The following is an 11,487-nucleotide window of genomic DNA, read 5'->3' as shown; positions in this document are numbered from 1 at the left end:
CCCAAAAGAATCAATGCTTCCCACCTATGAACTGTGTCCCTGTCACCTGTAAACTTACCAGCAAGGCGAACTGAGTCAATGAACGGCGGAATCGTTGATAGGGTCGAATAGCGAATGACTTAGCTGGTTCCAGCTCCCCCTATATCCCAACCATGTCGTGTCGCCGCTGTCTTGTGACAATCCCGAAAAACCGAAAATATGTACGATGAACGACATTCGCCGATGGGAGACAAATGGAAGTCGATTGACTTGCGGATTTCCCTTTCTTCTCCCGTCCCCGATTATGCATCAACAGGACCAGCAACACCTGGAACCGTAGCAGCCTCGACAAGTGATGATTCAGTCTTTCCATCAGGGACGAATGCGTACCTTGGCATCTTAGCCATCCTCTCCTCTGGACTCAATTCGTTGTCGGAATATATCATCTTAATCGGCTTCTCCTTCTTCGACTTCTTCTCGCTCTGCTCGGGCTTCTCAGTAGCATCGGACTTGACTTCGGGTGCAGGCGCGGGTGCAGGTGTAGGTGTAGGTGTAGCTTCTGAAGCTTGAACTGGTGCCGGTGTTTCTCCCTTCTTCGGAGGTTTTATACCTGCCTCAGCCATCCTGATGAGCTCGTCAATGTCATCAGCTTCTCTAGCGGCGCCTGATACCAGGTCATCCGCCGAGGAAGCGTTAGTCGGATAAGTTCCAGGAAAACCTTGAGGGTGAGGATAAGCTGATGACATAGCTGTGTTCTGTTCTGGTCCTTTCCAACCATTGCTTCCCCAATTACCTGACGGAGGTGGAGCTTGATGCGTCTGTTGCATTTGATGTGCCGGCAGTGCAGGTGCTGTGAATGAGGGTCGCTGTGGCAGACCTGGAGCAGGTGGGAGACTAGGCGGACGATTTGGTAATCCTCCAAGTTGTGGAGGAGTGTGTGATGGTGGACCCTGATAGCCGCCAAACGAGCCAGGCGGCGAACCTGCTCCATATGATGGCGGTTGGTATTGAGGAAAGGATTGAGTAGGGGGAAATTGTTGTGGTGGAGAGTAAGCAGGTTGATATGGTGCTTGGCCAGGAGGGCCAGAGAAGGGGGGTTGATAGGGAGGCTGTTGGTAAGCTGCCGTTGGTTGTGTATAAGGCTCTTGTGAAAACGATCCATAACCCGCACCTTGTGTTGCGCCGTAACCGGCTTGTGGAGGAGGAAATGGGGAAGCATTCTGTAAATGATTAGCAAAGTCTGCAGATCTGAATGGATACATAACTCACAAATGAACCTGGGCTGTGGCCTAGAGGGCTGTTCTGAGCAGGATCCATCATCGGCGTATTGCCTCCACTGTCGCCATTCGCAGCTTGTTCTGCCTTTCGAGCTTTGTGTTCTGCCAACCGTTTCTTCAACTCTGCAGGAGATTCGAACTTAGGCTTTTTTGCTTGTCCTCCATTCTGCGCCCCAGGTCCTGGATTCCCGGTCGCAGCTTGTCGCTCGGCTTGTGCTTGGTAGAAACCTGCAATGATGCGCTGATTATGTGCTTGGGCAACATCTTCCGGGATACCTTCCATACCAAATATTTCCACCTCCAACCCTTGTCTGTTCGGCAGCGAATTGTCGACACTCGTGAGGGTCTCCTTATGGACCTGATTCATGTGGACGGAGAGTCCTGTGACATCGTTAGCATCGACCCGACGCATTGATTGCGACAGGGGAGGACTTACCTCCTGCAGTGTTCAGTCGGCGACCACATCTTTCGCATTTAAAGTGCTTAGCCTTCTGATGGGAGATGAGGATCTTAAGGTCATCGAAATCACGCTCACCTGTGACACGTTAGCTGGATGTTGACGCTCGATCGAGGGATGGGCAGAAACTCACAGTAATAGCACCAGGGACGTGAAAGTACCTCCTCGACATCGGGGTGCCCACGCTTCTTCTTGCCGACCATTATTTCGATCTGCGACTGATTTGCGACGTGTTCGTGATAGGGTGGTGGTGTTTTGGATGGTGGTCGTGTAGAAAGAATGGTGGAGAAAGGGATTGCTGCTTCGCGAGGCGGCTGAGAGTCGATCTTTATCCGAGTCCACTAGGCCGGATTAACCATAGCGCCGTGAAACCTTAAATTGCAATTTTCGCGAATCTGAATTCAACCTTGACCTTCAGAAACTTTCACGATACTGGAAATGCCTCAATCCAATCAGTCGAAAGTGCTTTTGGACTTGAGGTGGTAAGCAATATGCTACCTGAGTTGCACTGGCATCGTAATAGTCGGCTTCATCAGTATTTCCTACGCATCCATGCGTACTTGTACCTGTTTGCTGCCTTGTATCCTTTCTTTCATTCTTCTAACTTCCCTCCTTTCCACCCGCACCACCTTGATCAATCACTCAGCCTTCGTGGCAAGGAAATGAGACTTCCTTCGGGAAGCCTTTCGGTATCTGCGCGTCTTGTGTAGAGACCGAATGGAGATTGGGAAGAGGGTTGATTCTCATTCTTCGGAATTTGAATTGTCCCTCCATAGAGGATCGCTGCCAGACCAACTACAGGACCTTCATAGTCCATACTCCTACTCTTCACGAGAGCTCTACAGGAGTGTGGCTCCTTGCGTACCTACATTTCATGGAAGATATATATTCTCTGCACGCTGTTAAGTACCATTCGTTCTTTACGAGTGGGAATGCTATCCCACGTGACGACAAGGACGTGGGAAAAATATATGACTTTTTGTTGTAAGCCAACTGATATCTAGGTAACTCATAAGTATTTGTGTATTCATAATTGTTCTCGACCGTGAAGATACGTTTGAAGAAGCCATTTCAACAGGTCAAATCAAGCATCGCGATCCGTCGCTTCCCGCACTGTAACGTCATTGGCGGCTACTGTGTTGGATGTCATTGGTGACTGGAGAGTACACTCAGCACATCCAAAATAGCAAGTGCATATCGAGAAGAATAGTGCCTCATCCTTCCTTTCTGACATTAAATACAGCTGTTGTCTTTAGTTGTTCATTCCTAGATTATATTAATCTTCGTTTCCCTCACTTTCTTGAGAGACTTCCATTCCAATCTTTTGCTCGTCAAGCCTCCACAGCTTCTGCATTCCCCTCTCCTCTACATATTATGTCCACATCTCATCCTCCAAGCCCAACTCCCCTGCCAAAACTCTCAAAAATGTCCTCCCACCACAAAGCAACCAACACACGCTTCACCCACCTCCCCCTCAGCACCAGCGGTCCCCAAGACTGCGCCCTAACCAGATCTGCCCTCCTCAACACCCCCTACTTTAACAAAGGCGCCGGATTCCCATCCGAAGAGCGCCAGAAGTTCAAACTCACCGGCCTGCTCCCACAACATGTTTCCACGCTGGATGAGCAGGTGAAGAGGGCTTATCAGCAGTATTCTTCCAGGCAGGATGATTTGGCGAAGAACACGTTCATGACGAGTCTGGCGGAGCAGAATCAGGTGTTGTATTTTAGGGTGAGTGGTATTTGCTTCTTCTGGCTTGGGGCATGATTCCTAGAGGATTTGAATTCTTAGTACTACTGTTTCCTGTCATATCCAGACCCATTTGCTTTTCCACTACGGTTGCTGGTACTGCACGTGAGATGGATCGTCACGTGCAAATGCCCGACCTCCTCTGGTGATAAGCATCAATATGCGAACATGTAACAATCAGTGGGACTGACTGCGTTCTCATGGAACTGTTGCTGTAGCTGCTTCTTGTGTCAAATCTTTCCATTTGCTACAAGGGCGGAAACGGCTAACTGTCCATAGCTAATCCAAGACCACCTGAAAGAGATGTTCTCAATCATCTACACACCCACTGAAGGAGACGCTATTCAGAACTACTCCCGTCTCTTCCGTCGTCCAGAGGGTTGTTTCCTCAACATCAACGATATCGACCGCGTTCATGACGACCTCGCCCAATGGGGAGGACCAGAGGACATCGATTACATTGTCGTCACAGGTTCGAGGCATAACCTCTCCTCAATACATATGCTAACTCCATCCAGACGGCGAAGAGATCCTCGGAATTGGCGATCAAGGAGTAGGTGGTATTTTAATCTCCGTAGCCAAGCTAGTCCTCACTACCCTGTGCGCTGGAATCCACCCTAATCGAACTCTGCCTGTCGTCCTCGATTGCGGAACCGATAACAAAGAACTTCTCGACGACGAGCTCTATCTTGGTCTCAGACAACCAAGAGTCAGAGGCAAGAGGTATGATGACTTTGTAGACAAGTTCGTCCAGTCTGCTAGAAATCTGTATCCTAAAGCCTACATCCATTTCGAGGATTTTGGCCTACCAAATGGTAAGTACCTCGTTCATTTACAAATGACTGAAACTAATTTGGATAGCCCGCCGAATCCTCGACCGCTATCGTCCCTCAATCCCTTGCTTCAATGATGATGTCCAAGGAACAGGCTGTGTGACCCTCGCTGCCATGCTCGCTGGTCTCCACGTGTTCAACCTCAAACTCTCGGACTTGCGTATGGTTGTTTTTGGCTCCGGCTCAGCAGGAACTGGAATTGCTGACCAAGTTCGCGACGCTATCGCTGCCGACACTGGTAAAAGCAAAGAGGAAGCTGCCTTGCAAATCTGGTGTGTCGATAAACCTGGTCTGCTCCTCAAAAGCCACGACTCTAAGCTCACCAACGCACAAATTCCCTACGCACGCAAGGACTCTGAATGGCAAGGTAAGAAGCACGATGACTTGCTCTCCGTAATCCAGGAAGTTCACCCACACGTCCTAATCGGCACCTCCACTCGACCAAAATCCTTCACCAAGAAAGTCGTCCAAGAAATGGCCTCCCATGTTGAGAGACCCATTATCTTTCCACTTTCAAACCCCACTCGTCTCCACGAAGCTAGCCCAGAAGACATCAACGAATGGACGCAAGGCAAAGCGCTCATCGCAACTGGCTCTCCTTTCCCACCTGTAAATTACCAAGGCCGCGAATACGAAGTCGCAGAATGCAACAACAGCACCTGTTTCCCTGGCATAGGCCTCGGCTGCGTCCTTTCCCGGTCCAAACTCCTCTCCGATAAAATGCTCGTTGCGGCCGTCAAAGCACTTGCTGCGCAGTCTCCAGCGCTCAAAGATCCCAATAAGGGATTACTGCCGGATGTTGTCAATGTTAGGGAGATTAGCGTGCGTATTGCAAGGGAGGTCATTAAACAGGCTGTGCAGGAGGGATTGGCTACTGAGAAGGGAATTCCCGAGGAGGATGAGTTGCTGGAGGAGTGGATTAGAGAGCAGATGTGGGATCCAGTTTATAGACCACTGAGGTTTGTGGAGAAGGAGAAAGCGAGTAAGTTGGCCATGGGGGAAGCTGGTCTGGCTGCGTGAGGCCTACTCTAGGAGACAAGATTGTCTTTTGTGCCGGATAGGAAGAGAATGTGCTTTTGCGGCTGTTCGGTTCCTACATATCTCAATGATCAAGACTCATACATCAATAATAACCATCCAGATGTTTTCATTTTTGATCTTGATGTCATCGTTCCACGATTATTCCTCTCTCGATCGTGAAACGCCACTGAAAAGCCAGTAAACAAAGCCGTATAATCCCTCACCCCTCTCATCCAAACCCTCACCAATTCAGCAAACCTCTCCAATCGAATCTCTAAACCCGTCTCTCCGAAGTGCCACACCATCCCGCAGCATTATCATTATCATCATCGTCATCACCATTCTCGTCATTAACCCATCACAGCTAAACACTAGCGCCAAGCCGGGCCCTCGCTTAACCACCACCCAAATAAGAAGCCATCGTGACATTATCTCATCAAGAATCCCCATCCTAGACGCACCTTAGTTTTAGGTCCCAGAACTCATCTCTGCTCTTCAGGGCATCGAGAATGTTTCTTAGCACTGATTGCGCGGGATTGTTAGAATGCAACTAAACCAAGCTAGTAGAGTATTTCTTGGGAGGCTTTGGAGGGTCTGGTAATGATTAGCGACCCACTAAAACACCAGAACCATAAAGGCAGCACAACAAATATTAAAAATTAATATTTCACCGCGCTAGGGAGTCCGTACCAGATTTGTGATACCAAAAAATAAACTCGCTTCATAGCTCGAACCAGGCAGTTCAGATTCCAATCCCTGGGTTATGTATCCGCACTTCTTCCCTAGAACATCTGGAATTTTATTTTCTTCTTTCTGCCTTCTACCGCAAATATTAATTCGTTAGTTCCCATCACAAAAAATTCTGTGTACTCTATCAGTACCCACATATCCAGCTCCATCCCTACAACACCAAACTCTACCTTCAGGCTTCAGCACCTAGAATCTCTCAAGAGTACCTTCACCGATTCTACCCATCCCAATAAAAAGCACAATAACCACCACCACCACCACCACTAAGTAACCATGTATCCCCCTTCCTACAACATCAAAAAAACTGGATTGCCCTCCTCCGGGGATTTCAAACGCCAGTTGGCTGAAGCGGCCTTCGAGGAGTCGAGGGCTATTGGTGCGGAGAGGAGATTCTTGCAGTGAGTTTAATGCTTTAATTGTTTTGCTTTGGTTTTTGTGATTTGTATTTCTGTATTCTCGTGATGCAACTGGGTTACGAGGTGCTTTCTTGTGTTTATTCGTGCTGTTGTGGCATGAACGCTTGTTATTACTTTGCGTTGCTCTGTCCAATGATTGAGTTTGTTGCATTATTTTGGTCGTTTCGCTACTTTGTTATGACGGTTGTCGTCATGGCATTCGCTTAGCGAAGCACAGTTTGATTATTTCTTAACTGTCATCAAGATTGGACACTCAAGTGGTGTCCGTGTCATTGGTTTATGAACAATTTTTTTTTCCTTTGGGTGTTGTGCTATGCGATTTTTATTTTTATTCAATGGAAGTAACTCCATCGATGCAGTTCTGCTAGCTCAGGAAGTAATGCCAGCTCCGTCAGATCCTCTGAGCACAATCCGATAGTCCCTTATGCTTTACATGTTCCGTTTACTTTCTTTTCGTCCACTCGATCAAGAGGAATAGAACTAACAATAAGGTGCTACAAACAGAATCGCCTACTCCATTAACAACCGCCCCCCGGTCCTCACCCACTCCGAAGCCACCAACTTCCTCACCACCCTGCCCGCCCGCTACCACTCTATCCAACTCCTCCAAAACACTACCACCACCTCCCTTAAAATATCACCCATCCACCACGTCCTCACCATCCTCTCCCACCCAGCCCCGCACTTCCAACACCGCACAGCAATCGCATTCGCCTCCACCCTCTCAGCTATCACCTCATACGGTGGAGGTGGTAAGTACCTATCCTACGACAACGCGACACATACGCTCAGCTACATGATTCAAACTGGCAATCGATGGGGTAGGGGACGGGGAAGGAATTATGCCGGGTTTGCAAAGTTGGATGTCGATGTTCCGCTTTGGTTTGAGGATAAAGCGGAGGAAGTGAAGATTAGAAAACGGTGGCAGGAGGAGGAAGACAAGAAAGAGGAAGACAAGAAGGCAGAAGAAGAGAAGAAGGAGGAGGAACAGAAGAAGGAGGAGGAAAGTAAAGAGTCTGTACCTCGCAGCTACAAGGTGACAATAGAAGACTGTGAAGAGGAAGAGGACTAATCGGATACGGAACCAATAAATCTGGCTGAAAGTCCAAAGCCAGATTTAAGCACTGCCTTGGGCCCAGAGACCGGTAGAACGATACTCTTCACACCCAAATCACTCATGAGACCTGATCCAGCGGAACAAACTCCGTCTACGCCAACATCGACGAACGCCACAATCAACTAGACCACTTACTCCACCCAACACACTGTCCTTCACCGAACAATGGCTGCGAGAGAAGGGGAAATGCAAGCCTAAGAGGATGAAAATTAAAATCAAGAGGGACAGGGGTCAGCACGGAGGAAAGATAGGAGCGGGATCGGGCCACGGGGACGGACAGGCGGGGTAATAAGTGTTTGCCTCACATTTGGCTAATATTGTGGAATGTTATGTCGCAGTGGATGTGTGTGGTTGCTGGTCGTCGTATCTTTCACTGATTGAACTTGCAAGAAAAATTGTGAATCCTCATTGCTTAACCGAGGGAAAAGTCGCAATGCTATTATCGTACATTCGAAATGGGGGCTCATATTTCTACAAGATCCTACACAGCATAACAACCAGACAGATCAACTTCTCGATCATAGCGAATCTAAAAATCCCTCTCCTTTTCGTTCACACCCATTCCAACTTCCAGTTCTCCCCAGTACACAAAATCCTCAAACCCCGCCCTCATACTCTCAAACACTCTCCTTACGACCTCCAAAGCCTCCTCATCCCTCTCTCCATCAGCCTTCTCGCCTTCACCAAGCACTAACATCGTCAACTCCAACCTCTGCTCCGTCTCCGTCTCCGTCTCCTCGTTACTGCCCCTGCTGTCTTCATACACTCTCACCCAAAGCTTACTTCTTCTTTTCTTCAACTCTGCCTCAATCTGGGTGAACATCGCAATCACAGTTATCGTCACAAGCAAATAGTTGCAGCTGGAGAGTGGTCGGTGGCCATTCACGTCTCCTTTGATATCCAGTTTTAGAATATCAAGAAGACTGCGAGTGCTCATAGTTGGATTTCCTAATTGGATACTAGGGGTGGTCGAGGCTGAAGTTGTGCCACCCAGTATATCAAATATTGAGTATCTTTCCTGTATTTGACGTACAAGTTACGGTCTGCCATGATTCCTGACCGAATTCTTCATGGATATGAGAATATTGGAATTGAAGAAGCGAAGAGCTTGTAAAGAGACGATATCAGGGAGGTCGATTACATTCAAAGAACAACAAACGGAAGCGAGGCGGGACCGTCTGTCCTGTGGGGCCAGTTGATGCCTGGCAGCGGCCGCTGCATGTGCTGAAACTCTGGCGAACAATGGACTGATTATGGGCTACATATTCCTTGTGCCTTTATAACCACTGCTGCATTACAGCGACGTCGTGCTAGGCAAGTTGGACTTTCAACCACACCAAGCAGAGGGCAACCCAACTTTGAGCTCCAGCCTTCTCCGCTGCCATGATATGTGAATGGAAACAACATAGCGTTTTTTATACACGTTTCTGCGTTCACAATGAAATCGTCTCTTATGTGTTCTCCGCCATCACTAACCGCCAGTGTCGAACTTACATCGTGCGTAACAAGAGATCTTCAACAAAAAGTTGCGAATCATAATTCTGACTTCCAACACTTCAATACCCGGCATCTATCCATGACCACACACCGAATACGATCAATGTATCGACCCATCAAGCATTCCCAATGCCTGTATTTGCCCCCGGATCACACATAGCCTTCCCCTTAATACAGCAGATGATTGTATTTCCTCCATCACACCATCCAGTGACCAACAGCCCATTCACGCATTGTTTTCCCTTCAGGACATCGACGCAAGTTCCGCCAAAGAACTTTCCCGCGTGGAAAGCGATACAAGAGGCTCGCTTCTCGAGATCGACCTCGGTGCTGAGAGGGTTGCCGGCTACGAGGGTGGCGGTTAGGGTGAAGACGGTGACGATGGATGTGAATTTCATGGTGTCAGGTCGGGTTGAAGATAATTTGGGGCCGTTGTTGGAGGTGAATGAAGTCTTCTGGGATATATGCTCGGCTTGGATGGTTTGCTTAGTTTTTGGCTTATAACTTTGAGATTGTTGATGCAGAGCAGCGGGCATTTGAGATCCCAGACAGAATTAAGTAAATTTGCGGGAATACAGGATCTCCGCCTGATCTTCAGCCCTTTCCATAAATACAAACATGTGGCTTGCCGAGACTCCTTTCCTCACTTCAAAACATTTCAATTTCCCCTCAAAACCCTGTGACATGCACTTGACTGGTAAGTTATTCTCGTTCCTGAATAAGGGCTGAAGGATGGCGTTCACCTCATTGGCTCTCCACCGACATGTCGCTAAATTTATTTTGGGCTTGCCAATCCTAAACATCAGACGGCAGCTATCAAATGACGGACAGGGAATAGGCGGGATCCCTCGGCTCTGCCGCCCTCCCTATGATATGTAAGACGGGTGAACGAACAGCTGTCCATAGACAGCAAGGACGAGACTTTGGCGGATATTTTCTTATGATTCTGTCACAGTATAAAAAACCCAAGGATACTATGGAACTACGCTAAAGACGTCTGATGGTGCAGGCTACCGATAAGCTTTGTAAAAAAAGAGATGGCAAGGCGCACCGGAAATCCCCCTCACTCGGCTCAGTCTTCCCCAACCAAACACCACAAACGAACAAATCGGCGAGTTGAACCTACCTAGTAAAAGTGCGGGGTACACATGAAATAACGCCTCTTGAAGAAACACATCCCTATCTCTGTCCTGTTTTGGTTCGTCAATTAGAAACTTGTAAGGAGCAGAAAGCTAGGTAATTCCCACTTCTTCGTACTCATTGAATCTCGCACTGCCAACCTCACGATGTCAGCTCTCAACCCTCCAAGCGAAGCCGAGCTCAAATCAGGTCTCCAAAACAAAACTATCATCGTCACAGGCGGAAGTCAAGGAATTGGCTTTTCCATCGCCCAGCTCTGCGTCACCCACGGAGCAACCGTCATCATCGCCGACATCAACTCAGAACGCGGCCAGCAAGCTGCATCAGAACTCGGCAACAACACCCTTTTCGTCAAATGCGACGTCTCGAAGTGGAGCGATCAGCTCCATCTCTTCTCAACAGCTATCTCCCACTCACCTCAGAAGCGCATCGATGTGGTAGTATGCAACGCTGGGATAAATCCGGAAATGGTGTTCCTCAACGCCCCAGATGGGAAAGAACTCGTCGAGGCTCAGACGAAAGTTAGATTCAATTTCCTCGCCGACGAGATGGATGAAGATAATCTGGCTTGTCCTCCCAGTACCATCATAGATACCAACCTATTTGGCGCCATTTACGGCATTAAGCTGGCTGTGCACCACATGAAGAAAACAGGCGGAGGACGAATCATTGTGACTGGTTCGGTGGCAAGTTATATGGGCATGACCCCGCAGGATATTTACAGTGCATCGAAACATGCAGTCCTGGGCTTGGTACGGGCTACTTCGCAGAAGGAGGAGTTGAAAGAGAGCGATATTGCGATTGGGCTCGTTGCGCCCTGGCTGACGGAGACTGCGATGACGAGTTGTGTGTATCCGCCGTATACGAAAGGAAGTCTCAGGAGCTCTCCTGCGGATGTTGCAATTGCAGTGGGGATGATGGCTGTCAGGTGCCGGGAAGAGGTTAACGGGAAGGCGATTTGGGTTCAGGGTCAGACGTATACGGAAGTTGAGGGGACCGTGGCGAAGTGTAATGAGAGCATGATGAAGAGCGCCAGTTGATGCAACCTATCGGCAGATTTTAGACACCGAATTTTCGATGAATATGAACCTACGAAGAAAACAAACTCTATTCTTACTATGGCATCGCCCATGTTCAGACGAACAGGTCCTCAAAATCCGGTCCTCAACCTAAGCGATGAGTAACTTCGTGGCTGACAGGCGCACAAGTAGAAGTTGTTGCCAACTGCCACTAGTTCGTATAGGAGCAAAAC

General features: G+C 48.5%; 6 protein-coding genes across 7 annotated transcripts; 3 read left to right on the top strand and 3 right to left on the bottom strand.

The window, feature by feature from the left end:
* Positions 1 to 281: 281 nt before the first annotated feature.
* Positions 282 to 1,916, bottom strand: ONS95_000036 (uncharacterized protein; the record flags this gene model as incomplete). The annotated part of the gene is made up of 4 exons (XM_058493174.1): positions 282 to 1,199; positions 1,249 to 1,637; positions 1,693 to 1,791; positions 1,847 to 1,916. The coding sequence occupies 4 exons, from the start codon at positions 1,914 to 1,916 to the stop codon at positions 282 to 284; spliced, it is 1,476 nt and encodes a 491-aa protein (XP_058363374.1).
* Positions 1,917 to 2,078: 162 nt separating this feature from the next.
* On the top strand, positions 2,079 to 5,458 carry MAE1_1 (NAD-dependent malic enzyme, mitochondrial). 2 transcript variants are annotated; one of them, XM_058493172.1, is made up of 4 exons: positions 2,079 to 3,444; positions 3,742 to 3,934; positions 3,981 to 4,277; positions 4,324 to 5,458. In XM_058493172.1, exons 1-4 carry the CDS (start codon positions 2,857 to 2,859, stop codon positions 5,313 to 5,315), a joined length of 2,070 nt encoding a protein of 689 aa, XP_058363372.1. In that variant the 5' UTR covers positions 2,079 to 2,856; the 3' UTR covers positions 5,316 to 5,458. The 2 variants fall into 2 exon arrangements, with proteins under 2 accessions (XP_058363372.1, XP_058363373.1); XM_058493173.1 differs by having other exon boundaries at positions 2,079 to 3,934.
* Positions 5,459 to 6,338: 880 nt separating this feature from the next.
* On the top strand, positions 6,339 to 7,553 carry ONS95_000034 (uncharacterized protein; the record flags this gene model as incomplete). The annotated part of the gene is made up of 2 exons (XM_058493171.1): positions 6,339 to 6,463; positions 6,986 to 7,553. 2 exons carry the CDS (start codon positions 6,339 to 6,341, stop codon positions 7,551 to 7,553), a joined length of 693 nt encoding a protein of 230 aa, XP_058363371.1.
* Positions 7,554 to 8,127: 574 nt separating this feature from the next.
* ONS95_000033 (uncharacterized protein) lies at positions 8,128 to 8,535 on the bottom strand (the record flags this gene model as incomplete). The annotated part of the gene is made up of 1 exon (XM_058493170.1): positions 8,128 to 8,535. The coding sequence occupies one exon, from the start codon at positions 8,533 to 8,535 to the stop codon at positions 8,128 to 8,130; it is 408 nt and encodes a 135-aa protein (XP_058363370.1).
* A 483-nt stretch (positions 8,536 to 9,018) lies between these two features.
* ONS95_000032 (uncharacterized protein) lies at positions 9,019 to 9,636 on the bottom strand. Its single transcript, XM_058493169.1, has one exon. The coding sequence runs from the start codon at positions 9,629 to 9,631 to the stop codon at positions 9,212 to 9,214; it is 420 nt and encodes a 139-aa protein (XP_058363369.1). The 5' UTR covers positions 9,632 to 9,636; the 3' UTR covers positions 9,019 to 9,211.
* A 1,066-nt stretch (positions 9,637 to 10,702) lies between these two features.
* On the top strand, positions 10,703 to 11,275 carry ONS95_000031 (uncharacterized protein; the record flags this gene model as incomplete). Its single annotated transcript, XM_058493168.1, has 1 exon — positions 10,703 to 11,275. The coding sequence occupies one exon, from the start codon at positions 10,703 to 10,705 to the stop codon at positions 11,273 to 11,275; it is 573 nt and encodes a 190-aa protein (XP_058363368.1).
* Positions 11,276 to 11,487: the final 212 nt, after the last annotated feature.

Source organism: Cadophora gregata, assembly GCF_030347475.1.
Source record: "Cadophora gregata isolate MNR1 chromosome Unknown scaffold_1, whole genome shotgun sequence".
NCBI classification, from domain to species: domain Eukaryota; kingdom Fungi; phylum Ascomycota; class Leotiomycetes; order Helotiales; family Ploettnerulaceae; genus Cadophora; species Cadophora gregata.
This window is presented reverse-complemented; position numbering and strand designations above follow the sequence as displayed.